This window comes from Heterodontus francisci, chromosome 9 (genome assembly GCF_036365525.1).
Source record: "Heterodontus francisci isolate sHetFra1 chromosome 9, sHetFra1.hap1, whole genome shotgun sequence".
NCBI lineage: Eukaryota > Metazoa > Chordata > Chondrichthyes > Heterodontiformes > Heterodontidae > Heterodontus > Heterodontus francisci.
In genome coordinates, this window is record NC_090379.1 from 23,524,654 (window position 1) to 23,552,349 (window position 27,696).

Here is a 27,696-nt window from a genome sequence, read left to right on the forward strand (position 1 = left end):
CAACAAGTATAAACAGTAACAGATGGCTGCGAGAGTGTAATGAGGGTATAACCATTATAATCTATCCCAATGAATCTTGACCATTTTTACCATCATCTGAGAAGATGTTACAGACTAATCACTTTTCCAACTATCTTTTTTTTATAATATATATACAGTTTTATGAGTTAGCTGAGCTAAATTAACATCTCCAGGAAGGGAATGATTTAATTAAGTTGATACATATATAGTTCAATGACTATGGGCTGGATTTTAAGTGCCCGCCGCTGCTCCCAGTAGCCTGTGCGGACCGTGTGCTGCCGAGCCGCCACGATCTACTGCATGGCGGCTCATTTAAATACCTGGGTTGGCCCACTCCCAATGATGTGGAGGGATCGGGCTCTCCGACACTGACAATGGCGTCAGCTGCCTCTGTGCAGGCACTGGCGCCGTTTTACAAGGCCAGCCAGCCCTGCCAGTTGATTTAAATTTTTAAAGACATACCTCCCCCAACTGTTGCAATAAAAATTCTATCGCCCCTTTCCCACCCCCCAATAAAAATAACATTAGGTATTTGCCCTTCCCCACCTAAACACTAACCTTTGAAATATGACATCCCCCCACACTGCCTAGGCTGTACAAAGTTCACAGTTCACCCCTTCCCAGCATCCCTTACACTGATGATGGTAATTTGACCCCTCCCCCCACAGCACTAAAACTCTTACGTACCCCCCTTCCCCACCAGTGTCACGCCTGTTTTCCCCAGATGGGGAAGTGAAGGCACGGGAGAGCGGGCCGCCACACAGAAGATTGCAGTGGGCCCGTAAGGAGGCAGCTAAGTGTATTTTAATGTATTCATTTTATTCATTAACATATTTAAATGCCGGTCCCGTCGCCCAGCAGCAGGGGGGCTGCCAGGGAGCCTCGCTGCTGCCGGAAGGATCGGACCCAACCCTCCAAGTGTCGGGCTCCGTAGTGGGACGCTGCCGGATGATCTTCCGCCCAATCCCCCCTACTCCACCCCCACCCTCACCCCCACCACAGAGCCTGACATCGGGGGTCCTGTAAAATCCAGCTCTATGTCTTTCTTTTAGTTCCTTTAGAACTCCTCAATGTACCTAAACAACAAACAGTAAAGGCAGCTATTTGCCTGTAAGCTTTCTATGAGTCAACTGGCAGGTGAACATTGTGCCAGTGCCTAAAAGGATCAATTCAACTTTTGTTGTGATTTTAAAGGGTGGTTCTTAATCCAAGCAATTAAAATAGACACCAGTTATTTTGGAGAAAAATAAACTAGCTGCTTGAAGACAATGGGTGTTGATTTAAAGTGAATACTCTGTAATTGTATAGCACTGTTTCCCTGCTGTGGTATTATATACATTAGACACTTGCTAAATTGAACTATCATATTCCAATGAAATTAGCGGCAGACCAATCATATGGATCTTAGTATTATCCAATAATCGGCATCAGTGGACACTGATTTTCAGTATTTCTCTTCCCATGCTCATATCATAGACTAGTACAACACATAAGGAGGCTATTTGGTCCATCACCCCTGTGCTGGCTCTCTGAAAGAGCTATCCAATTAGTCCCAACCCCCTGCTCTTTCCCCAGAGCCTGGAAACTGTTTTCTATTGAAGTATTTATCCAGCACCCTTGAAATTTTCCATTGAATCTGCTTCCAGCACTCCTTCAGTTAGTGTATTCCAGATCAGAACAACTCGCTGAATAAAAAAAAATCTCCTCATCTCCCCATTGTTTTTTTTGGGTAGGTTTATAACCCATTTGAGCATTCATAACAATAGGTAAAACTTTTCTTGCTAAGAAGAAAATGAACCCCAATTATAATAAAACATTATACTGTGCAGTTTTAGAAACCACAATTGCTTTCATGTACAATAATATAAAAGCAAAATAGTGCGAAATGACATCTTTGTCATTCAATCTCTCCTTCCCTCTGCCCGGTCACACATCTTCCCTTTTGTTCTTCTTCCCCCACTTCCCCCTTTCCACTTGCTCATAGCCTATTATATTTCTAACCTTTGCCAGTTCTGATGAAAGGTCACAGACCTGAAAGGTTAACTCTGCTTCTCTCTCTACAGATGCTGCCAGACCTGCTCAGTACCTCCAGCACTTGCTGCTTTCATGTAGAATATAGGCTATAGTTTGCCAAAACAGCCTTCAACTTTAACTGTAGTCAGTATTTTGTAGGCTATACCATAGGAGCAAATATGGTGGTGGAGGGGAAATTGGAGGGAGGGGATGGGAGGCGAGTGAGGGGATGTGCCCTCACAAATTATGGGTAATGTTCTTCTGTTCCCTCACTCCAAAGCCCTGAATTAATTCCTATGAGCACATCCCAGCCCTGTGGCATCTACTACCAAAAAGGATAAGGACACCATCACTTTTAAGTTCCCCTCCAAGTCACACAGCACTGGGACATATATCACCATTATTTCATTGTTGTTGGGTCAAAATCCTGGAATTCCCCACCTGACAACATCATGGTGGCACCTTTCCGATAAGAATTGCAATGGTTCAAAGAGAAGGTCCATCACCACCTTCTCTGGGCAACGAGGGATGAGCAATCGATGTGGCCTTGCCAGTATTGCCCAGATCCCAAAAAGTGAATATATTTTTTAAAAATGCCCTGGTGTTTCCCTCTAACTCTTCGTACATGGTCGCTCTTCCTGAACATACTGTTCCAAATAAGGACTAACAACATCACAATGTCTTACTGAATATACTGCAGCTTGAAGGCTTTAAATCTCTATTTTTGGGCTGTTATACAATATCTCTGACCCAGCCGGAAAAAAAAAGCAGACAGAATTAAGAATCTACACAGTTGCAATGCATTACCAAAAGCATCCTTTGGCCTCAATGACATCCATGCGACGTTCACCCATTAAAACAAACATAGCTCAATAACCTATCAAATGTTGAACCCCAGCTCCCCCAGAAAATCAGGGGTTTAAAATGTGTAGTCGGATACAAAGATAGTCAGTCTGATCACTGAGCTCCCTCGGAAGTTGATGACGGTGTTCACAGTGACCATTTCAAGATCCAATACAATGTCTCGCGGTCCGCTGACTGGACGGGTCATCACCAAGGTGGCACTGACGGGCCCAGTTTGCTGTAGATTTGTGAAGAAGGCAAAAAAAAGCTTGTTAATGAAGGGTGTTGGTAAACTTTGCTTATTTTAAGTGAGTGCTGTGTCCCTGACAATTCATTCTTTGAAGACACCATTTTTATAGTATTATCATTTTCCAATTCCATTCAAAACACAGAATTAAACAATTATATAATGCCAGCCTCCATGAGCATTTTTGCTCACTGTCAATTCTGGAAGGTGGGGGAATGAGGAGATGGGTGTTTTTGAAGTAAGATTCTATAAAATGGCCTCAGCAGCCATCATTGTAGGGTTTGAAGTGATTGTTTCAGATGGTTATTCTTGGCTTTGTCAGCAGGTAAATTTGGCCTAAAACTCCCAGGGGCGGATTTTTGTCAAACGGCCAAGAACTGGTGCAAGTCTTGCCAAAATCATGATGCACCAACAGCCGACTATATTGATGGATTTGTTTGTTTGCAGAATTATTGACAGCACTAGGTTTAGTTGTAGGGTTACCAACTCTGTTTCATCACATGAGCTCCCGCCTCCAACTGATCCGCTCGGTCAAACAACCTTCTCCCCAATCTCCAAAACTATTCTAACTAAATGTTCAAAAGAAATTGTAAAAGAGCTCTTTTTTTAAAATTTGCCCTGTGATTTTTCTCCCTAGGTTGCTCGCAGCAGTGTCCAGGAGATCAATCTTCAATTCCTGGAGACTGCAGGACAATCCTGGAGGGTTGGCAATCCTATTTGGATATGTGTAAGGAGTACATTGGAAGCAGGAGCAGAAAATTGCATGTGGATGAGATTTAAACAGATGCAGACAATGGAAGAGAAGTGTTAATGGAAGATAACAGTGGAACAAAATTCTTAATGCTTTCCAAAAGGCTGAAAAGTCATTTCAACCCATGGGATGGCTTCACCAAGGGTATAAGGGGGAAGGCCAAGACTGAAGGTAAAGGAAATCCAATGATCGGGCAAAAGCCTACAGGCAACTCTATGGAGCAGCCCAGCACTCAGACCCTCTGTTTGATGGGTGGCCGTTTGTCAATCCATCACACCATCACAGCGGCCACCATCGCAGCAGGCACCATCGCAGCAGGCACCATCGCAGCAGGCAGAATTGCAGGTTGCACCATCGCAGCGGGCGCCATCGCAGCAGGCACCATTGCAGTGCATCTGCAAGGAGGCGGAGGCCTGTTGGATGTCATCAATAACATTTTCATTGCACATCAGTTGTGAGTCCCTTTGAAGTAAATAGAACAACTCTCACCCAGCTCTCTGCTAATTCAGACCTGTTTTATTTTAAAATCCTAAAGGTTGTAGGAAGGAGAAAAGACTGAGGAAATTGGGGTATATCTAGAGTTGGAGTGGGGAGACAATCCAGTTTGTTAATTTAAACACAATGAGGGATGGAGGGAGGAGGAACCTATAGAGAACAAAAGAGGAAAGCTCAGAATTACCGAGCATGATAATAATATCTAGAAAGTGGAGATAGACAAGAAAGCTTGTGAAAAAAGGGAGAGGCCAGAGGTGAGAATGGGATCACGCATCTGTTGACAAGTTTCTTCTTTTATCACATCTAAGAGTGCAAAGAAGGTGCTAGAGGAACCAATTCATATATATGGGAGCAATATATAATCTTGGATGAACCCGGACTTTATAGAGACTTCCGCTGGGCCTGGAAGCCACGCAGCAACTTTGTATGGCCCAGGCCCTTAATTGGCCTTGGTCAGTACTTCCACTCCTCTGAGGCAGGAAGTCCCGCCTCCAAGAGCTGCCAGCCAATCAGAGGGCTAGCAGCCCTTTAGTACCAGTAGAGCCACCTGGAGCAGTGGCCACTGCTGGGACTGCACCCAGCCAGGACCAGCAACAATGGAATTAGAATTAGAATTAGAACATTACAGCGCAGTACAGGCCCTTCGGCCCTTGATGTTGCGCCGACCTGTGAAACCATCTGACCTACACTATTCCATTTTCATCCATATGTCTATCCAATGACCACTTAAATGCCCTTAAAGTTGGCGAATCTACTACTGCTGCAGGCAGGGCGTTCCACGCCCTTACTACTCTCTGAGTAAAGAAACTACCTCTCACATCTGTCCTATATCTATCACCCCTCAACTTGAAGCTATGTCCCCTCGTGTTTGCCATCACCATCCGAGGAAAAAGACGCTCACTATCCACCCTATCTAACCCTCTGATTATCTTATATGTCTCTATTAAGTCACCTCTCCTCCTCCTTCTCTCCAACGAAAACAACCTCAAGTCCCTCAGCCTTTCCACGTAAGACCTTCCCTCCATACCAGGCAACATCCTAGTAAATCTCCTCTGCACCCTTTCCATAGCTTCCACATCCTTCCTATAATGCGGTGACCAGAACTGCACGCAATACTCCAGGTGCGGTCTCACCAGAGTTTTGTACAGCTGCAGCATGACCTCGTGGCTCCGAAACTCGATCCCCCTACTAATAAAAGCTAACACACCATATGCCTTCTTAACAGCCCTATTAACCTGGGTAGCAACCTTCAGGGATTTATGCACCTGGACACCAAGATCTCTCTGTTCATCTACACTACCAAGAATCTTCCCATTAGCCCAGTACTCTGCATTCCTGTTACTCCTTCCAAAGCGAATCACCTCACACTTTTCCGCATTAAACTCCATTTGCCATCTCTCAGCCCAGCTCTGCAGCCTATCTATGTCCCTCTGTACCCTACAACATCCTTCGGCACTATCCACAACTCCACCGACCTTAGTGTCATCTGCAAATTTACTAACCCACCCTTCTACACCCTCTTCCAGGTCATTTATAATAATATCTAGAAAGTGGAGATAGACAAGAAAGCTTGTGAAAAAAGGGAGGTGCCGGAAAAGGTGAGTGGGGGTTGGGCCTCGCCAGGGACAACTGGCAGGGCCCTGGCAAGGGGGATGGGTGTCGGAATGTAGGGCAGTGGGAGTTGTTTTAGGGGGAGTGGCCTGTGCTGCTGGAGGGCCGTCCATGGGGCACAGGGTCCCTGATCAGGAGGGCCCCCCTCAACCTACAAGGAGGCCACCAGGCATTACTGGGTGGCCTCCTCAAGTGCTGAAGTGCCCATCCGCTGCTGGTAAGATACAAACGGCGGTGGGAGGAGGCCCTTAAGTGGCAATTAATTGGCCACTTAAGGGTCTCAAATGGCCTGGGGCGGGCAGGCCATTTACTACCTCCCCCACCGCTGGTAAAATAGAAGCGGGAGCGAGTAGGCGACAGGAAAGGCACCCCCTGCCTCCAACTCAATTTTACGCCCCTCCCCCACCTCCCAGTCCACTCCCCAGTGGAGGGGGGTGCAGGGGGGAGGGGCTGGCATAAAATTCCGGCCCACGCTGCTTAGAGGAGGCTTTTGCAAGTTAGGTGATTTGGGAGTCCAACAAGCTCAGAATGATAGAGGCCAAGAATGTTGATAGATCATGAGATCAAAGAGTAGAGCCATCAAAGGTAGAAGGTGGTAGCTGTTGATTGGACATCAACTTTGGAACTCGGAAAAAACAGTCTGAAAAATTGAAAGAAAAAGATATGGAATAAAGCCAACACAAAATATGTTTTGATCCAAATGTAAGTTGGAGTGAGCTTGTCATGTCTATTTTAGAGACACTTTACTAGGCTAACACTCTCAAAACATATTCAGATGCTTTTCTTTTGCATTCTGAAGCACAGCTACAGAAGCCAAGGCCTTACCCTCATGTAGAACTCCCTGCCTTCATTCCCAGATTTGATCTGGAAGATGTAGTAGGCACCTGGGTAGCGTGTCGTGGCCTGCATTTGGAAAATGTCTGAAGGCACATTCCTGCCTGACACAATATCCATGTATTTGTACAGAATGGTGAACGGCTGTTCTGTACATCCTGGGTTTTCTCCGTGACACATGCAGCGACTGGAACACAAGTCGGGAAGTAACATATCAGTGGACAGTTTTGAGAACGTGATGCTCTCCTACCTATAAAAATATCAAACCTCCTATTTTTTCATGGGTTAGTGTCCACTTTTAGCTAAAATGCTACTTTACAGTACTGTTGTCTGCCAGGGTACTTACTTTTCATTCAACTGTATATAAGGATCTTGACAATTCACTTGCTTTAGACACTTGTATCCTCCTGGAATGTTGTAGCAATTCTGCTCTTCTGTACATGTGTGATTACCAGTCTCACATTCATTAATATCTAAGGAACAGAGAAACAGTTAGACATATTGGACTGAATTTTCCTGAGATGGCAGAAGTCCCACTTCCAAGGCTGAAAGCAGGAGGCAACCCCGCTTTGCTGGCAGCAGGACCGGGGGGGCACATTTTATCAAATTTAGTGGCCGGACGCTCAGCAGCCTCAGCAGCACCACGGTGGCCATTTCTGAGGCTGCAGCTGCAAGGAAAAACTGCCTCAATGCCCGGGTGCCCTCAGAACCAGGAAGTTGGGTTAGGAGTAGCCGGGACCTGGCAGGCAGTACCCGGTGATTAGGGTGGGGCAGAGTTTGCCAAGCGCTGGCAGTGCCATTGACACAGGGGCATCCATTGCTGCTGGGGGGACCCCCTGTGGGCCTTGGAATACCCCTCAAGGAGGGGCCCCGAAAGCCCACTGGGAGGCTGCCAGGTTTCACCCGGTGGTCTCCCCTCATGGTGGTGGACTCTCCTTTCCAGCAAAATGCCCAGGGAGGCAGGAGGTGGCCACTTAAGTGGCTCAATTGGCCTCCCATTGGGTGGCTGATCTGCAAACTTTCCCGCTGCTGGCAAACAGGCATGGCGGCAGGAAGATGTCAGCAACCACCTCCAACCTCCCCCCCCCCCCCCCCCCCCCGCCACCTTCCCTTGCCGGTGCCTTCCCGCCCCATTTTGACAGTCTGCCCACCTCCCAACCCATTCTGAATGGACCTGGAAAATTCCGGCCATTGTCTGCCCTCTGGCTTCGACAGAAGTTCAAGTCACAAGATTCTCTCCCGGTAAATGTAAACTGGCGGTATTGTTGCCAACTCTGGCTGGACGTAACCCTGGACATTCGATCACTTGACCCTTCAGTCCAACTGCCCCACCCCCACATTCCCACCATTGGTCGCCCGACATGTCCATCCACACTGTGCACCGCCTCCCCACACCTACCAGAAAGCAAACTCTTCCTTACCCAATGAGATGATTTTGGCTCCCAGTCAAACAGCCGTTCTTCCCTCCACCCCCATCTCCTTTTTTCAGTACTAATAAACAAAAGTGTTCAAAGAAATTTTTTTTTAAATGTCCAGTGACATTTCTCCCAAGGTTGCTCACAGTAACATCTTGGAGATTAATCTTTAATTCTTAACAGGGTCCTGGATAATCCCAGCAACCTGAAATAGTCGGGATTTCAAGATAGGCGGCACTTCAAACCTCAATACTGGGTGACACTCTAAACATTGACCCGCACACAGTGGATTGGATTCCTGTGTTGCTACCAGCTGGTCCTGATTCATGCTCAGAGCACCGGGAGGAATTGTATTCTACAGTTACATCGGTCACAGTGACACCAGAGTCACAATCACAATGTTTGGATCCTGACATATCGTTGAGCTGATTTCCCAACTAGGTGTTACTGTGGGAACCTTGCTGCAGTCTGCGCATGTCAAGGCATCACAAGATTAAGGCCTGGGATGTTTCATCTGTTGAAATGAATACACAGGAAAAAAACATGAATGCCACACCCGCCATTTCCCAATTCGCAGCCCGTAGAGTGAAACTCCAGACCAGCAAGGAAAATCTCTACTGCTATCATGATGTGAAGGCATTGTTGACCAACATGAGCACACTTTGTGAACCTGAATGTGCTCCTGTGCATGTTTGTGTGTGGAGTTCGCCCTCTTTTTGGGGAAAGTCTTATTTTCCCTTCTGCTGGAGCCTGGCAAGGTCATGTGCCAAATTACACAAGCTGAGGCGAACCACATGAAAGGTCCATTTCAGTACAATCAAACCATATTTCATTAGAATTCATCACATCATCCAAACGTGTTGGGCACCTTGGACGTGTGCAGGCATGCTATCACAGAAGGAGACCATCTCTCACCAACTGCCAAGCTAAGTTCCAAAAATAACTCATCATATTTAATGCTTCAAGGTATTTTGTTTGGTGTGAAAGGTGCAACTGAAAAGTAAAGGGTGTGGTATTTAACTCCCAGGAGGCACTGTGAAGCATGGCCCCATGCAAAAGCCTGGAGACTTATAGGAGCCTTCAAACCAACTGTAGGCCTCTGATATTTGCTTGCGTGGCTCTGGAGTGTTGACTGCGCTCCAGCAATGGAAGCTAATGTTTGGAAGGAAAGGTTGCCTGACAGGTCTCTTAAAATAGTTCTGATTCCACCTCGTCACCACAATTTATAACCTGTGTTCCTTGTGTACTCCATTCGTTGTTGGGAGTGTTCATTCGCAGAATGATCCCTCATCTATTTAATTTCCTTCCATCCCTATGGCAAAATTCCTACAGTTGTACAATAGGAGGTAGTTGTTTGCTGGGTGGGGGAATTGCAGGCATGCATCTTCTTCTCACAAGAGTGGCTTTCAAGTAAGCTACAAGCAGAGAATACAGAGCTTGTTAAAGTGTAAGTGAATAATGCCAGCTACCCTTTACCTTGGCAACTCCTGTTGTCATTGTACATCGTGTAACCCTCAGGGCAGATACAGAAGTAATTGCCTGGCTCGTTCACGCACTGGTGCTGGCAGAGGAAATCTGAGAAACTGCACTCATTGATATCTAGGAATGAGAACCAATATCTGGGTTAGAAACTGTGAACAAAGCACTGTTGTATTGTGTTTTCTAGACTTATAACAGAGAGCTGCTTTTCAACGCACTGTTATATCTGTGACGTACTTATCCTGTTCAGATATATAGCAGTATGTTTTGCTCTGCGCGTTAAGTTAAAAAAGTCTTTTATTAAACATTGTTATGAACATTTTAATAAAAGAACGCTTTAAAATTGCACATACTGTGGTAAATGGACTACACAGATTTTAAGTGCTGTTGTTTCTTAAAGCCAAACTCCTTATTCATTTTTAACAAAATCCAAATTTTATTTATGCTTTATTATTGAATAGAAAATAAATAAATACAGAAAACAAACATCTCTTATGGAAATGATACATCACCATTTATTTTTGAGCTGGTAGATGAAACAGTATTTGACTTTTACAACAACATTGAGTTGTTTACACCAAAGACAGTGGGAGATTAGTTGTTGAACAGCAGAGCAGGCTCGAGGAAGCAGATGACCTACCACTGCTCCTATTTCTGATATTCATTTATCAGCTGCACTTCTCTAAGTAAAAGTACGTCTGAATGAACTCAATAATGCACTTCAATTCCAACCTCAGAACAACATCTAGTTTACAATAATAAAAACAGAAAGTGCTGGAAATACTCAGCAGGTCCGGCAGTGGAGAGAGAAGCAGAGTTAATGTTTCAGGCCAGTGACCCTTCATCAGAACTGCGATGTTGGGGAGTTATTAACCGCACTTCATCTCAGCCATTCTTATCATTCTCTCTGAGACAGACTTAGCTGAGTCTGTGCTCTGTGGGTTGAGATGACCCAAACTTATTGGAGCCTACAGACTTTATTCTGGGACAAATTTGAGCATAGTTCGCAGAGCTGAAAGAACAGTGCATTGATAGACTTCTTGTACCCATTTACTCCCCTTCCTCCACTCAGATCTAATGATACCTGTATAATTAAAGGGCATGATGATTAGAATCAGAGCAATTTTATTTAGATCTTTAGTTTGAAGATCTATCAGCTGGATTTTACCAGGCCTCTGGAGATGGGCTAGGAGGGGGGAGACTAACATCTTCCCGTTGCCACAGCATATTACCAGTGCCAGGAACATCAGCAGCAGGGACGCCCACTGGGTGGCCAATTGTGCCAATTAAGTTCCCAATTAAGGACCACTTCACGTCCCATGCTGGCATCAGGAGGAGCCGCTGACGTGTGGGGACACCCTGGCGGACTCCCAGTGGGTTTCCAGGGAGGGTTCCTCCTTTATGCTGCTCCATGACCCACGGAGGGGCCTCCAGTGGCAATGGCCGTCCTGCAGCTACGGCACCACCATGGGAAGAAGGAGCCCCCCCAGTCACTGGTGCCTGCCTGCCTGGCTTAGACAAGGTTAAAGAAAAAACTTACCTTGGCTTCGATGGCGTCTTAGCATGGAGACTACCCTCTCCTTCTTTGTGCAGTCTCAGCAGTAGCCAAGTCTAACAGTATTTTTTACCAGTCCTTTGATTGGGCTGACAGCTCTGGGAGGTGAACCGCCATCCCCAATTGGACAGCAGCCCTGGCGGCAATCTCTTAATTGGCTACTGCTGGTAAACCCGCACAGGGTCCCGCCCCCACCCGCGCAGGCTCAGGACTTGCTTTCAGTTCTGGCAGTAGGACTACTCACCTTTCCATAAAATTCAGCACTATGTCTTAGGAAAGACTAGTAGGTGAATTATTCCACTGGGTTCAATTTAGTATCTGACTGATGTATTCTACTACAGTCTATCCAGGATAAATGTTAGTGCCTAATGGTAACTGTTCCGCCATGGCAATATTTAAAAAAATATATATTTCCCAACTATTTACTTTTAGTTAAACCTGAGCTCAAGTTACTTGTATCCCCTTCGAGAAGAAGCTTTTAATTAACAGGAAAACATTTGGTTACCAACTGGGCAGGGAGTGTGTTTTGTACTTTGCAGTGAAACACAGGGCAAGTCAGCAGTCATGTTTGCTACTTACTGTGGCACGGAAAACAGAACACACACACGTCCAGAGCATCCTCCCTCCCCCACCGTGCCCCAGCTGTGGTCAAATTGCTCTGCCCAACAATTACCCTCACTTGTCACTCTTTATGTATTTGGTTTACAGTTGGTGAGCAGATGAGAGTTGGACTGTTAGTCTGTCCATCCCTCTCTTTGTTAATCTTACCCCATTTTGCACACCATCACATCCTCCGAGATATGTTACAAGACGTGTTACCAGAAAACAAGGCCCAATTTCTCCTCTCCTCCCCATCTCTCTTGATGGCACCAATTTCCGCAGTGTAAACCATTGAGCAGTGGGTAGCATTCTGGCCTCTGAGTCGTGTTGTGAAGCTGTGAATTCAAGTCCTACTCCAGAGACTTTAGCACAAAAGTCTTGGTTAACATTCTATTGCAGTACCGAAGGAGTGCTACACTGTTGGAAGTGTTGTCTTTCAGATAAGGCATTAAATCAAATAGGAAATTCAGAAGAAACATCTTTACCCAGAGAACGGTGAGAATGTGGAACTCACTACCCCAGGGAGTAGTTGAGGCAAATGGTATAGTTGCATTTAAGGGGAAGCCAGATAAGCATATGAGGGAGAAGTGAATAGTGAATTATGCTGATAGATTTAGATGAGGAAGAATGTGAGGAGACTTAAGTGGAGCATAAACGTCAGCATGGACTGGTCAAGTTGAGTAGTCTGTTTTGTGCTGTATATTCTACATAATACATTTTTTGCTCTTTAAGCTAAGGGAGAGTATTAAACTAGAATCGAGGAAGTGATAACTAATAGTTTGCTAAATTAATAACTTAAACCAGTTACATTAATTAGTTTTCAAAAACTAAATATAAACCAAAAGAATTAATTACATACACTTTAATTAAATAAATAAAACATGATTGGATAGAGATGTGCAAGAGGTGTACCAGACCTACAGTATGTGAGAGTTTGCGGAGTGCAGCTTCATCTCAGGAAACCACACCTGCAGTATGTGGGAGTTTGCGGAGTGCAGCCTCATACCAGGAAACCAGACCTGCAGTATGTGGGAGTTTGCAGAAATCAGCCTCATCCCAGGAAACCACACCAGCAGTATCTGAGAGTTTGCGGAGTGCAGCCTCATCCCAGGAAACCACGCCTGCAGTATGTGAGAGTTTGGAGAAAGCAGCCTCATCCCAGGAAACCACACCAGCAGTATGTGAGAGTTTGCGGAGTGCAGCCTCATCCAAGGAAACCACACCTGCAGTATGTGGGAGTTTGCAGAAAGCAGCCTCATCCCAGGAAACCACACATGCAGTATGTGGGAGTTTGCGGAGTGCAGCTTCATCCCAGGAAACCACACCTGCAGTATGTGAGAGTTTGCGGAGTGCAGCCTCATCCCAGGAAACCACACCTGAAGTATGTGAGAGTTTGCGGAGTGCAGCCTCATCCCAGGAAACCACGCCTGCAGTATGTGAGAGTTTGCAGAAAGCAGCCTCATCCCAGGAAACCACACCTGCAGTATGTGAGAGTTTGCGGAGTGCAGCCTCATCCCAGGAAACCACACCTGTAGTATGTGGGAGTTTGCAGAAAGCAGCCTCATCCCAGGAAACCACACCTGCAGTATGTGAGAGTTTGCGGAGTGCAGCCTCATCCCACGAAACCACACCTGCAGTATGTGGGAATTTGCGGAGTGCAGCCTCATCCTAGGAAACCAGACCTGCAGTATGTGAGAGTTTGCAGAAAGCAGCCTCATCCCAGGAAACCACACCTGAAGTATGTGAGAGTTTGCGGAGTGCAGCCTCATCCTAGGAAACCACACCTGCAGTATGTGGGAATTTGCGGAGTGCAGCCTCATCCTAGGAAACCAGACCTGCAGTATGTGAGAGTTTGCAGAAAGCAGCCTCATCCCAGGAAACCACACCTGAAGTATGTGAGAGTTTGCGGAGTGCAGCCTCATCCCAGGAAACAACACCTGCAGTATGTGAGAGTTTGCGGAGTGCAGCCTCATCCCAGGAAACCACACCTGCAGTATGTGGGAGTTTGCAGAAAGCAGCCTCATCCCAGGAAACCACACCACCAGTATCTGAGAGTTTGCGGAGTGCAGCCTCATCCCAGGAAACCACACCTGCAGTATGTGGGAGTTTGCAGAAAGCAGCCTCATCCCAGGAAACCACACCACCAGTATCTGAGAGTTTGCGGAGTGCAGCCTCATCCCAGGAAACCACACCTGCAGTATGTGAGAGTTTGCAGAAAGCAGCCTCATCCCAGGAAACAACACCTGCAGTATGTGGGAGTTTGCGGAGTGCTGCCTCATCCCAGGAAACCACACCAGCAGTGTGTGAGAGTTTGCCGAGTGCAGCCTCATCCCAGGAAACCACACCTGCAGTATGTGGGAGTTTGCAGAAAGCAGCCTCATCCCAGGAAACCACACCTGCAGTATGTGGGAGTTGGCGGAGTGCAGCCTCATCCCAGGAAACCACACCTGCAGTATGTGAGAGTTTGCGGAGTGCAGCCTCATCCCAGGAAAACACACCTGCAGGATGTGGGAGTTTGCGGAGTGCAGCCTCATCCCAGGAAACCACACCTGCAGTATGCTGAGTTTGTGGAGTGCAGCTTCATCCCAGGAAAACACTCCTGCTGTATGTGGGAGTTTGCGGAGTGCAGCCTCATCCCAGGAAACCACACCTGCAGTAGGTGAGAGTTTGCGGAGTGCAGCTTCATCCCAGGAAAACACTCCTGCTGTATGTGGGAGTTTGCGGAGTGCAGCTTCATCCCAGGAAAACACTCCTGCTGTATGTGGGAGTTTGCGGAGTGCAGCTTCATCCCAGGAAAACACTCCTGCTGTATGTAAGAGTTTGCGGAGTGCAGCTTCATCCCAGGAAAACACTCCTGCTGTATGTGGGAGTTTGCGGAGTGCAGCTTCATCGCAGGAAACCACTCCTACAGTATGTAAGAGTTTGCGGAGTGCAGCTTCATCTCAGGAAAACACTCCTGCTGTATGTGGCAGTTTGCGGAGTGCAGCTTCATCCCAGGAAAACACTCCTGCTGTATGTGGGAGTTTGCGGAGTGCAGCTTCATCCCAGGAAACCACTCCTACAGTATGTAAGAGTTTGCGGAGTGCAGCTTCATCCCAGGAAAACACTCCTGCTGTATGTGGGAGTTTGCGGAGTGCAGCTTCATCCCAGGAAACCACTCCTACAGTATGTAAGAGTTTGCGGAGTGCAGCTTCATCCCAGGAAAACACTCCTGCTGTATGTGGGAGTTTGCGGAGTGCAGCTTCATCCCAGGAAACCACTCCTACAGTATGTAAGAGTTTGCGGAGTGCAGCTTCATCCCAGGAAAACACTCCTGCAGTATGTAAGAGTTTGCGGAGTGCAGCTTCATCCCAGGAAACCACACCTGCAGTCTGTGAGAGTTTGCGGAGTGCAGCCTCATCCCAGGAAACCACACCTGCAGGATGTGAGAGTTTGCGGAGTGCAGCCTCATCCCAGGAAACCACACCTGCAGTATGTGGGAGTTTGCGGAGTGCAGCTTCATCCCAGGAAACCACACCTGCAGTCTGTGAGAGTTTGCGGAGTGCAGCCTCATCCCAGGAAACCACACCTGCAGTCTGTGAGAGTTTGCGGAGTGCAGCCTCATCCCAGGAAACCACTCCTGCAGTATGTAAGAGTTTGCGGAGTGCAGCTTCATCCCAGGAAACCACACCTGCAGTATGTGGGAGTTTGCGGAGTGCAGCTTCATCCCAGGAAACCACTCCTGCAGTACGTGAGAGTTTGCGGAGTGCAGCTTCATCCCAGGAAACCACACCTGCAGTATGTGGGAGTTTGCGGAGTGCAGCTTCATCCCAGGAAACCACACCTGCAGTATGTGAGAGTTTGCAGGGTGCAGCTTCATCCCAGGAAACCACACCTGCAGTATGTGAGAGTTTGCAGAAAGCAGCCTCAACCCAGGAAACCACACCTGCAGTATGTGAGAGTTTGCGGAGTGCAGCCTCATCCCAGGAAACCACACCTGCAGTATGTGGGAGTTTGCGGAGTGCAGCCTCATCCCAGGAAACCACACCTGCAGTATGTGGGAGTTTGCGGAGTGCAGCCTCATCCCAGGAAACCACACCTGCAGTATGTGGGAGTTTGCGGAGTGCAGCCTCATCCCAGGAAACCACACATGCAGTATGTGAGAGTTTGCAGACAGCAGCCTCAACCCAGGAAACCACACCTGAAGTATGTGAGAGTTTGCGGAGTGCAGCCTCATCCCAGGAAACCACACCTGCAGTATGTGGGAGTTTGCGGAGTGCAGCCTCATCCCAGGAAACCACACCTGCAGTATGTGGGAGTTTGCGGAGTGCAGCCTCATCCCAGGAAACCACACCTGCAGTATGTGAGAGTTTGTGGAGTGCAGCCTCATCCCAGGAAACAACATCTGCAGTAGGTGAGAGTTTGCGGAGTGCAGCCTCATCCCAGGAAACCACACCTGCAGTATGTGAGAGTTTGCGGAGTGCAGCCTCATCCCAGGAAACCACACCTGCAGTATGTGGGAGTTTGCGGAGTGCAGCCTCATCCCAGGAAACCACACCTGCAGGATGTGGGAGTTTGCAGAAAGCAGCCTCATCCCAGGAAACCACACCTGCAGGATGTGGGAGTTTGCAGAAAGCAGCCTCATCCCAGGAAACCACACCTGCAGTATGTGAGAGTTTGTGGTGTGCAGACTCATCCCAGGAAACCACACTTGCAGTATGTGGGAGTTTGTGGTGTGCAGCCTCATCCCAGGAAACCACACCTGCAGGATGTGGGAGTTTGTGGTGTGCAGCCTCATCCCAGGAAACCACACTTGCAGTATGTGGGAGTTTGTGGTGTGCAGACTCATCCCAGGAAACCACACTTGCAGTATGTGGGAGTTTGTGGTGTGCAGACTCATCCCAGGAAACCACACTTGCAGTATGTGGGAGTTTGTGGTGTGCAGACTCATCCCAGGAAACCACACCTGCAGTATGTGAGAGTTTGCGGAGTGCAGCCTCATCCCAGGAAACCACACTTGCAGTATGTGAGAGTTTGCGGAGTGCAGACTCATCCCAGGAAACCACACTTGCAGTATGTGGGAGTTTGTGGTGTGCAGACTCATCCCAGGAAACCACACTTGCAGTATGTGAGAGTTTGTGGTGTGCAGACTCATCCCAGGAAACCACACCTGCAGTATGTAAGAGTTTGCGGAGTGCAGCCTCATCCCAGGAAACCACACCTGCAGTATGTGGGAGTTTGCGGAGTGCAGCCTCATCCCAGGAAACCACACCTGCAGTATGTGGGAGTTTGCGGAGTGCAGCCTCATCCCAGGAAACCACACCTACAGTATGTGGGAGTTTGCGGAGTGCAGCCTCAACCCAGGAAACCACACTTGCAGTATGTGAGAGTTTGCAGAAAGCAGCCTCATCCCAGGAATCCACACCTGCAGTATGTGAGAGTTTGCGGAATGCAGCCTCAACCCAGGAAACCACACTTGCAGTATGTGGGAGTTTGCGGAGTGAAGCCCCATCCCAGGAAACCACAGTATGTGTCTGCAACTTGAGCAAATTTAGCTCAGAGTGGTTGAGCTGATGTCTGAGGTGAAACCATTGCAATGCACCATTGAGGGGAAGAGTTACCTGGACATTTTGACCCAGGAGGCAGTCAGACTCCTTGGGTAAGGTAGTTTAGATTTGGTTCGTGGTAAGGGACAGGATTGTGTGACTGCAACTCAGGCAGTTAAGGGGACCGCAGATACAGTGGTGGATGAGCCTCAGCCTTTGCCATTATCTAACAGGAATGAGGTACTTGCTAGCAGTGTGGATGAGAATAAAGACTGCAGGGAGGATGGGAAAATTGATCAGGTCATTGTGGTACAGGAGGCCATTCAAATGAAGGAATGTGGTAGTGGTAGGGATAGTCTAGTCATTGGGATAGATGCTATCTTCTGCAGCTGTAACCAGTTGACGTGAAGACTCTGTTGCCTGCCTGGTGCTAGGCTTAAGGACATCTCTGACTGGAGAAGAAACTGGAGAAGGAGGGGGAGGATCCAGTTGTGATATACTTAGGAAGCAGTGACATAGGCAGAACTAGGAATGAGGTTCTGCTGAGGGAGTTTGAGATAGAGGCCTGCTTTAGGTCAGGAAAAAGAACCCGACCTGAACCCGACCGAACCACAGTGGATCCGAACCCAACCCGGCCCGAGTCCCTCCGACTTTGCCCCGAGCCCGACCTCACTCGACCCGACGCGAGCCCGACCCGACCATCCCTTGACTTACCTTCCGACTGGGAAGCTCCACGAAGCTGCAGCGCATGCGCGATGACATCATAGTGATGTCACTCGCTCACTGCGCAGACTCAGTTTCATCCCGGACTCCCAGCTCAGGTAAGTTTTTTATTTTTAATACTTACCAGCAGAGCACTTGCCGTATGTATCTGGCCCGACCCGACCCGACTCGACCCGAACTCGACCTGACCCGACCCGAACCCGAAATCCAGCCCCGGAAGATGGGCCCAACCCGACCCGAACCCGACACATGTCGTCGGGTCCCGTCGGGTTCGGGTTGGGTAGCAGGCCTCTAGTATGAGGAGCTAGGCTCCAAATTAAAAAGCAGAATCTTAAAGGTAATAATCTCTAGATTACTACTTGAGTCATACACAAATTGGAAAAGGACAAACATATTAGAGATTTAAATGTGTGGCTGAAATAGTGGTGTGGGAGACAGGTTTTAAATCATGGGCCATTCGCACCAGTTCTGGGGATAGAGGGAGCTGTTCTATTGGGACCGACTCCATTTAAACTGGGCTGGGACGAGTGCCCTGGCAAATCGAATAACTAGGGCAGTAGATAAGGCTTTAAACTGATAAGGGAGAGGGAAGGTTCAGGAAACCTCAAATCTATTTCTTAAGAGAAAAGCTAGATTCGTGGTTTGGGTAAAATCAAGCAGATTATTGTGTCAAGAAGGGATAGTAAGTTGAATAATGGTCATAGCGAATTAATGGCTAAGGCCTCATCGGGGTAATTAGTAAAATGTTAAAATATAGGCTCTATGTCTAATTGCACAAAGCATTCATAACAAGATAACTGACTTAATGACACCAATAGAAATAAATGGGTTTGATCTAGTAGCCATTACTGAGATGCGGTTGTCTGGTTATCAAGTTTGGGAAGTAAATATTCCAGTGGCAAAATAGAAAAGGAAGTGGGGTAATAAAGGATGAGATAAGAAAATCAGGATGTCGAATTAGTATGGGTAGAACTAAGAAATAGCAAACAACAAAAATAATTTAAAAAAATACACCATGGGAGTACTTTATAGGCCTTCAAAAGTAATCACAATGTTGGGCAAAGTATAAATCGGGAAGTTAGAGGAGCATATAACAAGGGTAATGTGACAATCCTGGGGAATTTAATCTTTATATAGACTGGACATTCTAGTTTGAGAAAAGTAGCTTGGAGGAAGTGCTCATGGAATGCATTCAAAACAATTTTCAGAACAATGTGTTGAGGAACCAACTAGGGAACAGACTATTTTAGACCTAGCATTGCGTTTTGAGAACGTATTTATTAGATTTCTTATAGTCAAGGATCTGCTGAGGAGGAATGTTCATAATATGGTTCAATTTCACAAAAAGTTGACATGTAATTACAACAGGCGATTAAGAAGGCACATGGCATGTTAGTCTTTATTGCAAGGAGGCTGGAGTACAAGAGTAAGGAAGTGTTGCTGCAATTGTACAGTGAGACCACAACTGAAGTACTGTGTGCAGTTATGCTCTCCCTGCCTAAGGAAATATATTTTTGCCTTAGAGGGGGTGCAACAAAGATTCACTCATTTGATTCCTGGAATAAAAGGCCTGTCCTATGAGAAGAGATTGAATAGAATGGGCTTTCATTCTCTGGAGTTTATAAGAACAAGAGGTGATCTTATTAAAATTCATTGAAAATTCTTAGAGGGCTTGACAGGGTACATGCTGAGAAGCTGTTTCCAGGCTTAAGAATCTAGAACTAGGGATCATAGTCTTAGGGTAAGGGGTTGGCCATTTGGGACTCAGATGAGGAGAAATTTCTTCACTCAGAGGGTTGGGAATCCTTGGAATTCTCCACCCCAGAGGGCTGTGGATGCTTAGTCATTGATTATATTCAAGACTGAAATTGATAGATTCTTGGACATTACTTAATTGGCTGTGAAGCACTTTGGGAAGTTCTGAGGTTGTGGAAGGTGTTATATAAATGCTGGCTGGGATTTTATGCTGGTGACAGGGGTCTTGACGTCTGGAAAAGTAATGCCGAGAACCCCGCATCGCCTCTTCTCTGGAAGGCCAGCTGAATCTAGTGCCAATCAGGCACTTAAGCAGACAGTGGCGGGCCTTCAACGGGATCAAGGACCCAGGCGCTGGAAGTCCCGCCCTCGGAGAGCTGCCGTTAGCTCTTCCACTGAGCAGATCCACTGCCTTCCTGATGACGGATCCCTCATTCAGGCACTGTGCTTTTTAACGAGGGACTCAGAGCCAAGAAGTAACCTGCACAGTCTTTCATGCCATGCTTCCCATGCAGTGACAGGGTTGCCTGCTACATGGCTAATTGCGGCGGTGGTAAGATGAGGCCCTTAATTAAACGTTAATTGCCCAGTTAATTTCCTCAACTGGCAGGGGGCGGTAATGCCATTCACCAGCCTTCCCACCCTGGAAATCTTTGCAGTGGTGGGATGGTGGTGGGAAACCCCACCATCATCCCACCCAATTTTATGCTCTCCCAGCCTCCAAACCCACACGGGGCAGAGCATAAAATTCCCCCCACTATCTTTCTTTCTTTCTTCCTCTCCTCAGGTGCAGCTCCACAAGCACCGTGTATCCTCTGACACTTTTCCCAAGTACCTGCTTTTTCTGAGATCCTTCTTGATCTTCATGGCTGAGATATGGAGACTGGTTAACCATCAAAAGAAACCCAAGTTTAGTGGAAGGTTAGTCCCTTACTCATGTTTTCTGGCTGACTAGTTCTCAGTTCCATAACAATGACTTTGCTGTGATTAGTTGCTCATGATTGATGAGCTGTTTTGCTGCAACTCAAACATACTCGTGACCGTATCCTAGGTCAGTTGTAAATTTCAAAATTGAGCTTGACAGGTTTTTGCTCAACAAGGAAGTTAAAGGGCTAAATGTGCCAAATTTTCTTTGCCAATTGCTCTTATGAAGTGTCTTGGAATGTTTCACAATGCGAAAGGTGCTCTGTAAATGCAAGTTGTCGTTACGTTGTTAGAGAACAAAGGCAGGTAAATGGAGTTAGGATACAGAACAGCCATCAGGTTTTTCCTGAAAAAGGTTATTTTTGTTCTCAAAGAAGTACATTCTATGTATATACATCTATACCTGCAAGTTATTTTTTTCTGAATGAGCTCAGGTGGGTAGATTGGCCTTCCTGGCAAACTTGTGATTGATCAGGAAAAATAATTGTACATTTTTGCTGGAATACATTTGATGTATTCCAATAATTTGAATTAAACAATGTAAGTAACACAACAAAGTGAGAATTTGGTGCTTAGAAAATTTGATCGATGAATAAAGTGACTTTGAATGAAGAATAGGATGTAACCGTAATCATATTACAAGACAGGACAGAAGATAGGTCAAAGTTACAATTTAACTCCAAAATATAACTATTGCATTAAAAAACCATGTTAATATAAACTGGAAGTTTTTGACACAATTTCTGCAATAAACTGTGCTTGAATATAGGAAATTTCCAGCAAATGATGAGATGGTTATGGAGAGGCCACATGGTGGCGCTCTTCAGCACGACAGCCTTAGAGAATTGGTGGAGACTCCAGTTGTTGTACTAAATATTGTACATTCTGGTTCTGGTTTGCTGTAATTGCTTTTACATTCTTTTGAAGGACAAATCACAGGGAAAATATGTTAACTTCTTCCATTCACTTTCAAGGTATTGCCCCAGATTTAAGTTTCTGTTTGTTCTTTCCTACAATATAAGGGGAGGTTTTCTGTTTCGGTTTGCCATGGACGGCTGGGGGATATCACAGTGTGGCAATTTCCAAATGGGCACAGTCCCACATCAGAAGTGACAAAATGAAAAGTCTCTTTGTAACACTTTCCCTGAAACCCTGCGTATTAACAGCCTTATTTAAACAAAAAAAGTGTCCAGACTGCTCAGAGGTAATGTCTCCATCCTGAGCCCTCATAGGGCCCAGGAGTCCCGTGGTTTGATCCTCGGCCTGTATGCAGTTAGCTGATCTCAGCCCAGGTAGCAGTAAGGATGCTACAATTGTCCATAACGTTCTGGGCTACGGTAGGGAAGATCAGCCAGGGTTCCTGCTCCTGAACACGATAGTCCTGCTGGAAGAGCATGTGGCTGTGTGTGTATATTTGTGGACATCGGGTCAGGACAGTTTGGCTGCGATGGCCTCCACAGTCTGATAGCCTGCTTCCACTCACCCTAAAGGCTCACACATGAAAACTGGTCAGTTGGGCACGTTACCCGTGGGTGACTGATAGTCACACGGAGTAGTTCAAGTGGACATTGTCAACCGTGGCTCAGCTGGCTGGAAGATTGTAGGTTTGAGCCCCATAATATGACTGAATTTTACATTCACTTTGTGGGAGAGAGGAGTGTGTCTAAGACTAGTATTTTAAATGTAAGTAAGGTTAATTATGAAAGCAGAGCTAGCAGAAGTGAACTGGAAAATTAGGTTAAAGGATAGGTCAATAGAGATGCAGTGGCAGACTTTTAAGGGGATATTTCAGAATACACAGAATAGATACAGTCCAACAAGAAAGAAAAATTCCAAGGGGAGGACCCGCCATCCATGGTTAACTAAAAAAATTAAAGATAGTCTCAAACTTAAAGAAAAAGCATATAATTATGCAAAGATGGGTGGCAGGTGAGAAGATTGGACAGAATATAAAAAGCAACAAAGAATGACTATAAGATTAATAAGGAGGGAAAAAATTAGAGTACAAGAGAAAGCTGGCTAGAAATATAAAAACAGATAATAAGAGTTTCTATAGTTATTTAAAAAAGAAGAGTTAACAAAATAAGCATTAGTCCTATAGAAAGTGAGTCTGGGGAATCAATACGGGAAAATAAGAAGATGACAGATGAACTGAACAGATATTTTGCATTGGTCTTCATTATACAGGATACAAGTAACATCCCAGAAATAGCTATAAATCATATAATGGAAGGGAGGGAGGAACTCAAGAAAATTACAATCACCAAGGAAGTGGTACTGAGCAAATTGTTGGAGCTGTGGGCTGACAAGTCCCCCAGTCCTGATGGACTTCATTCTAGGGTCTTAAAAGAAGTGGCTAGTGAGATAGTTGATGCATTGGTTTTGATTTTCCACAATTCCTTAGGTTCGGGAAAGGTTCCATTAGATTGGAAAATAGCCAACGTAACTCCTTTATTCAAAAAAGTCGGGAGACAGAAAGCCGGAAACTAGAGGCCAGTTAGCTTAACATCTGTCTTAGGGAAAATGTTAGAAGCTATTATTAAAGATGTTATAGCAGGGCACTTAGAAAAATTCAAGGTAATCAGGCAGAGTCAACATGGTTGTGTGAAAGAGAAATCATGTTTGACCAATTTATTGGAGTTCTTTGAAGAAGTAACATGTGCTGTGTATTAAGGGGAACCGGTGAATGTACTGTACTTAGAATTCCAGAAGGCATTTGATAAGGTGCCACATCAAAGGTTATTGCGAAAAGTAAAAGCTCATGGTGTAGGGGGTAACATACTGGTATTGATAGAAGATTGGCTGACTAACAGGAAAGAGAGAGTAGGCATAAATGGGTCATTTTCTGGTTGGCAAGATGTAACGAGTGGTGTGCTGCAGGGATCAGTGCTGGGCCTTCAACCTTTTACAATTTATATAAATGACTTAGATGAAGGGGCCGAAGATATTGTTGCTAAATTTGCTGATGACACAAAGATAGGTAGGAAAGTAAGTTGTGAAGAGGACATAAGGAAGCTACAAAGGGATATAGATAGGTTAATTGAGTGGGCAAAGATCTGGCAAATGGAGTATAATGTGGGAAAATGTGAAATTGTCCATTTTGGCAGGAAGAATAAAAAAGAAGCATATTATCTAAATGGTGAGAGATTGCAGAGCTCAGATGCAGAGGGATCTGGGTGTCCTAGTGCATGAATCGCAAAATGTTAGTATGAGGTTCAGCAAGTAATTAGGAAACCTAGTAGAATATTATCATTTATTGCGAGGGAACTTGAATACAAAAGTAGGGTGAGACCACATCTGGAGTACTGTGTACATTAGTGGTCTCCTTATTTAAAGAAGGATATAAATGTGTTGGAAGCAGTTCAGAGAAGGTTTACTAGACTAATACCTGGAATCGGCGAGTTGTCTTATGAGGAAAGGTTGGACAGACTAGGTTTGTATCTGCTGGAGTTTAGAAGAGTAAGAGGTGACTTGATTGAAACATATAAGATTCTGAGGGGTCTTGACAGGGTGGATGTGGAAAGGATGTTTCCTCTTGTGGGAGAATCTAGAACTAGGGGTCACTGTTTAAAAATAAGAGGTCACCCATTTAAGACAGAGATGTGGAGAAATGTTTTCTCTGAGGGTCATGAGTCTTTGGAACTCTCTTCCTCAAAAGGGGTGAAAGCAGAGTCTTTGACTATTTTTAAGGCAGAGGTAGATAGATTCTTGATAAGCAAGGGGGTGAAACGTTATTGGGGATAGGCGGGAATGTGGAGTTGAGGTTACAATCAGATCAGTCATGATCTTGTTGAATGGCGGAGCAGGCTCGAGGGGCTGAGTGGCCTACTCCTGCTCCTAATTCCTATGGTTGTATGAATTCTAGGCTGAAACTCCAGTGCATTGTTTGGATGAGATGGTAAACCCTCTCAGGTGGATGCACAAGATCCCAAGGAACTATTTCAAAGAAGAGCAGGGAAGTTTTATCTAATCTCCTGGCCAATATTTTTCCCTCAATCATCATCACAAACAACAGTTCACCTGGTTATTGTCTCAATGCTGTCTGTGGGAGCTTGCTGTGTAGAAATTGGCTGCCATGTTTCCCACATTACAACAGTGATTAAACTGGCTATAAAGTGCTTTCGGATGTCCTGAGATCATGAAGGGTGCTATATAAATGCAAGCCAAGCCATTCAATAGCATAAATGGATTGAAGGGGAATGTAGATAAGTACATGAGGGAGAAAGGAATAATGGGTTATGTGACAGGGTTAGATGAAGTGGGTGGGAGGAGGCTCATGTGGATCATAAACAACCAGCATGGCCTAGTTGGGTTGAATGGCTTGTTTCTGTGCTTTACAACTTTATATAGCTGTGCAACTAAGGGAATTAATATCTTCAACGGGGGGGGGGGGGCGGGGGGGGGACAGAAATTGGAGAGCAAAAAACACCATGCAGCGAAGGAGTACATATTGACATGTTTCCTCCTGAACTATTATTTAATGCTGAATTATGCAGAGGGTAATTAGGTAAAGGTGTGTCAGATAACAAACATTAAAAAATGTTATTTAGTTGGGACTGGTTTTCGTGGAGTATCCAACAAGATGCTCAGTTGGGGTCTATTAGTAATTGTTGTTAGGGTTTGTTGAAGCCCTCCGAGACATGGCATCATTCTTTCTATGTACATTCTTTATTTCACTTCCACCCATGAGTAACGGTTCCCTGCTGTGAAACAAACTCCATTGCACAGAGTTTCACAGTTGGTTGATTTCATACATCCAAAACAACCTTAAAACCCACAGTAACAGAGCGCTGAAACCACGAGAATTTTAATCAATGCTGCTCATTTTTGTAAAGCACTGTTGCATGTGCCAGTTAAAACTTTGCCTTTTGAATGAGATCAACCCATTCTAACACAGAAACATAGAAACATAGAAGCAGGGGTAGGCCATTCGGCCCTTCGGGCCTGCTCCACCATTCAAAAAAGATCATGCCTGATCGTCTAATTCAGTACCCTGTTCCCGCTTTCTCCCCATATCTCTTAATCCCTTTGGTATTAAGAAATACATCTATCAACTTCTTGAATATATTTAATGACTTGGCCTCCACTGCTTTCTGTGGTAGAGAATTCTTAGAAAATAGGCGACATGTTTAGATCGAGGATCTGGATCGGCGCAGGCTTGGAGGGCCGAAGGGCCTGTTCCTGTGCTGTAATTTTCTTTGTTCTTTGTTCTTTGTTCTGCAGGTTCACCACCCTCTGAGTGAAGAAATTTCTCCTCAGCTCGGTTCTAAATGTCACACCCCATATTCTGAGACTGTGACCCCTGGTTTTGGACTCCCCAGCCATCGGGAACATCTTCCCTGCATCTAGCCTGTCTAGTAATGTTAGAATTTTATAGGTTTCTATGAGATCCCCATTCATTCTTCTAAACTCTAGTGAATATAGGTGTAGTCGACCCAATCTCTGCTCATACATCAATCCTGCCATCCCAGGAATCAGCCTAGTAAATCTTCTCTGCACTCCCTCCATGGCAAGAACATCCTTCCTCAGATAAGGAGACCAAAACTGCACACAATACTCCAATATGGTCTCACCAAGGCCCTGTATAACTGCAGTAAAACATCCTTGCTCCTGCACTCAAATCCTCTTGCAATGAAGGTCAACATACCATTCACCTTCCTAACTGTTTGTTGCACCTGAATGCTTGCTTTCAGTGACTGATGTACAAGGACACCCAGGTCTCATTGCACCTCCCCCTTTCTGATTATGGAATACGTGAGCTGAGCTGGATATTACCCCTGTGGCGTAGGTGTCAGTGGTAGCGCTCTCACTTGTGGGTCAGAAGGCCAGAAGTCCCACTCCAGCAACTTGAATACATAATTTAGGCTGACACTTGAGAGTGCAGTCCCGAGGAATGCTACACTGTCAGAAGTGCTGTCTTTCAGATGAGACATTAAACCAAGGCCCTGTCTGCCCTCTCAGGTGGATGCAAAAGATCTCATGGCACAATTTCAAAGACTAGGGGTGTTCTTCCTAGTGTACTAACCAGTATTTATCCTTCAACTAATATCACTAAAAATAACCCAGGTTATCTGCTTATTTATTACATTGCTGTTTGTGGGTCTTTGCAGAGCACAAATTGGCTGCCACGTTTCCTACATTACAACAGTAACTTGAAAAGAGGTAGTTCACTGGCTGTAAAGGGCTTTGAGACGTCCTGAGGCCATGAAAGGTGCTATATGAATGCAAGTCTTTCTTTAACATTAAATACAGACCAGGCTAGCTGTAATCTTTCATTTTAGGGCTACATTCCCTGTCCTTTCACCCACTGTTGTGTCTTGTGCAACTACCAAGTTCCAGGGCTAGAGCTAAGAAATAATAAGCTGTTCTGGTGCCTATTTGTAGGTTGTTGGTGTGAAAGTTACATTTTCTAATCAATGCTGTTCCCTTAACTGGCTCATACCAAGTTCCTGTCTGTATTACATTAACATAGACTTCAATCTATTTTTTCATTCTTTCATTGGATGTGGGCGTCGCTGGCTAGGCCAGCATTTTATTGCCCATCCCTAATTGCCCTTGAGAAGGTGGTGGTGAGCCGCCTTCTTGAACCTCTTCAGTCCATGTTTACGGATTAATGTCTGTGTTGAACTAACACAGACATGAAATTTGGTGCAAACACATCGGGGGTAACTCTGAATTTGTGCAAGAGTGTAAAACAGCACCTTGTTTTACATCATTCCTGAGTTTTATTTCTATTGATTTCAATATAAATGAAAATGGGGAGAGATATAAAGTGGACTTGCCGACTCACTATCACCTACTTTATACTATGGCACCAAGACAGAATCTACCCCCTCTCAGTGGAAAATACACCTTTCATAATTTACCTCATTGACATTCTTTGGTTTTTCAGTCATCATGCTACT

At 45.7% G+C, this 27,696-nt stretch overlaps 1 protein-coding gene across 2 annotated transcripts in view; it reads right to left on the bottom strand.

The window, feature by feature from the left end:
* Positions 1-1,004: 1,004 nt before the first annotated feature.
* The window catches only part of fbln5 (fibulin 5), a 100,768-nt gene continuing 74,076 nt past the window's right edge, over positions 1,005-27,696 (bottom strand). For both annotated transcript variants that reach the window (XM_068038683.1, XM_068038682.1), the window contains exons 8-11: positions 9,707-9,829; positions 7,162-7,288; positions 6,807-7,002; positions 1,005-3,115 (exon numbers count right to left, since the gene is read on the bottom strand). In XM_068038683.1, the coding sequence (XP_067894784.1) occupies positions 2,954-3,115; positions 6,807-7,002; positions 7,162-7,288; positions 9,707-9,829 (608 nt within the window). In that variant the 3' untranslated portion in view covers positions 1,005-2,953. The remainder of the gene's footprint in view (positions 3,116-6,806; positions 7,003-7,161; positions 7,289-9,706; positions 9,830-27,696) is intronic.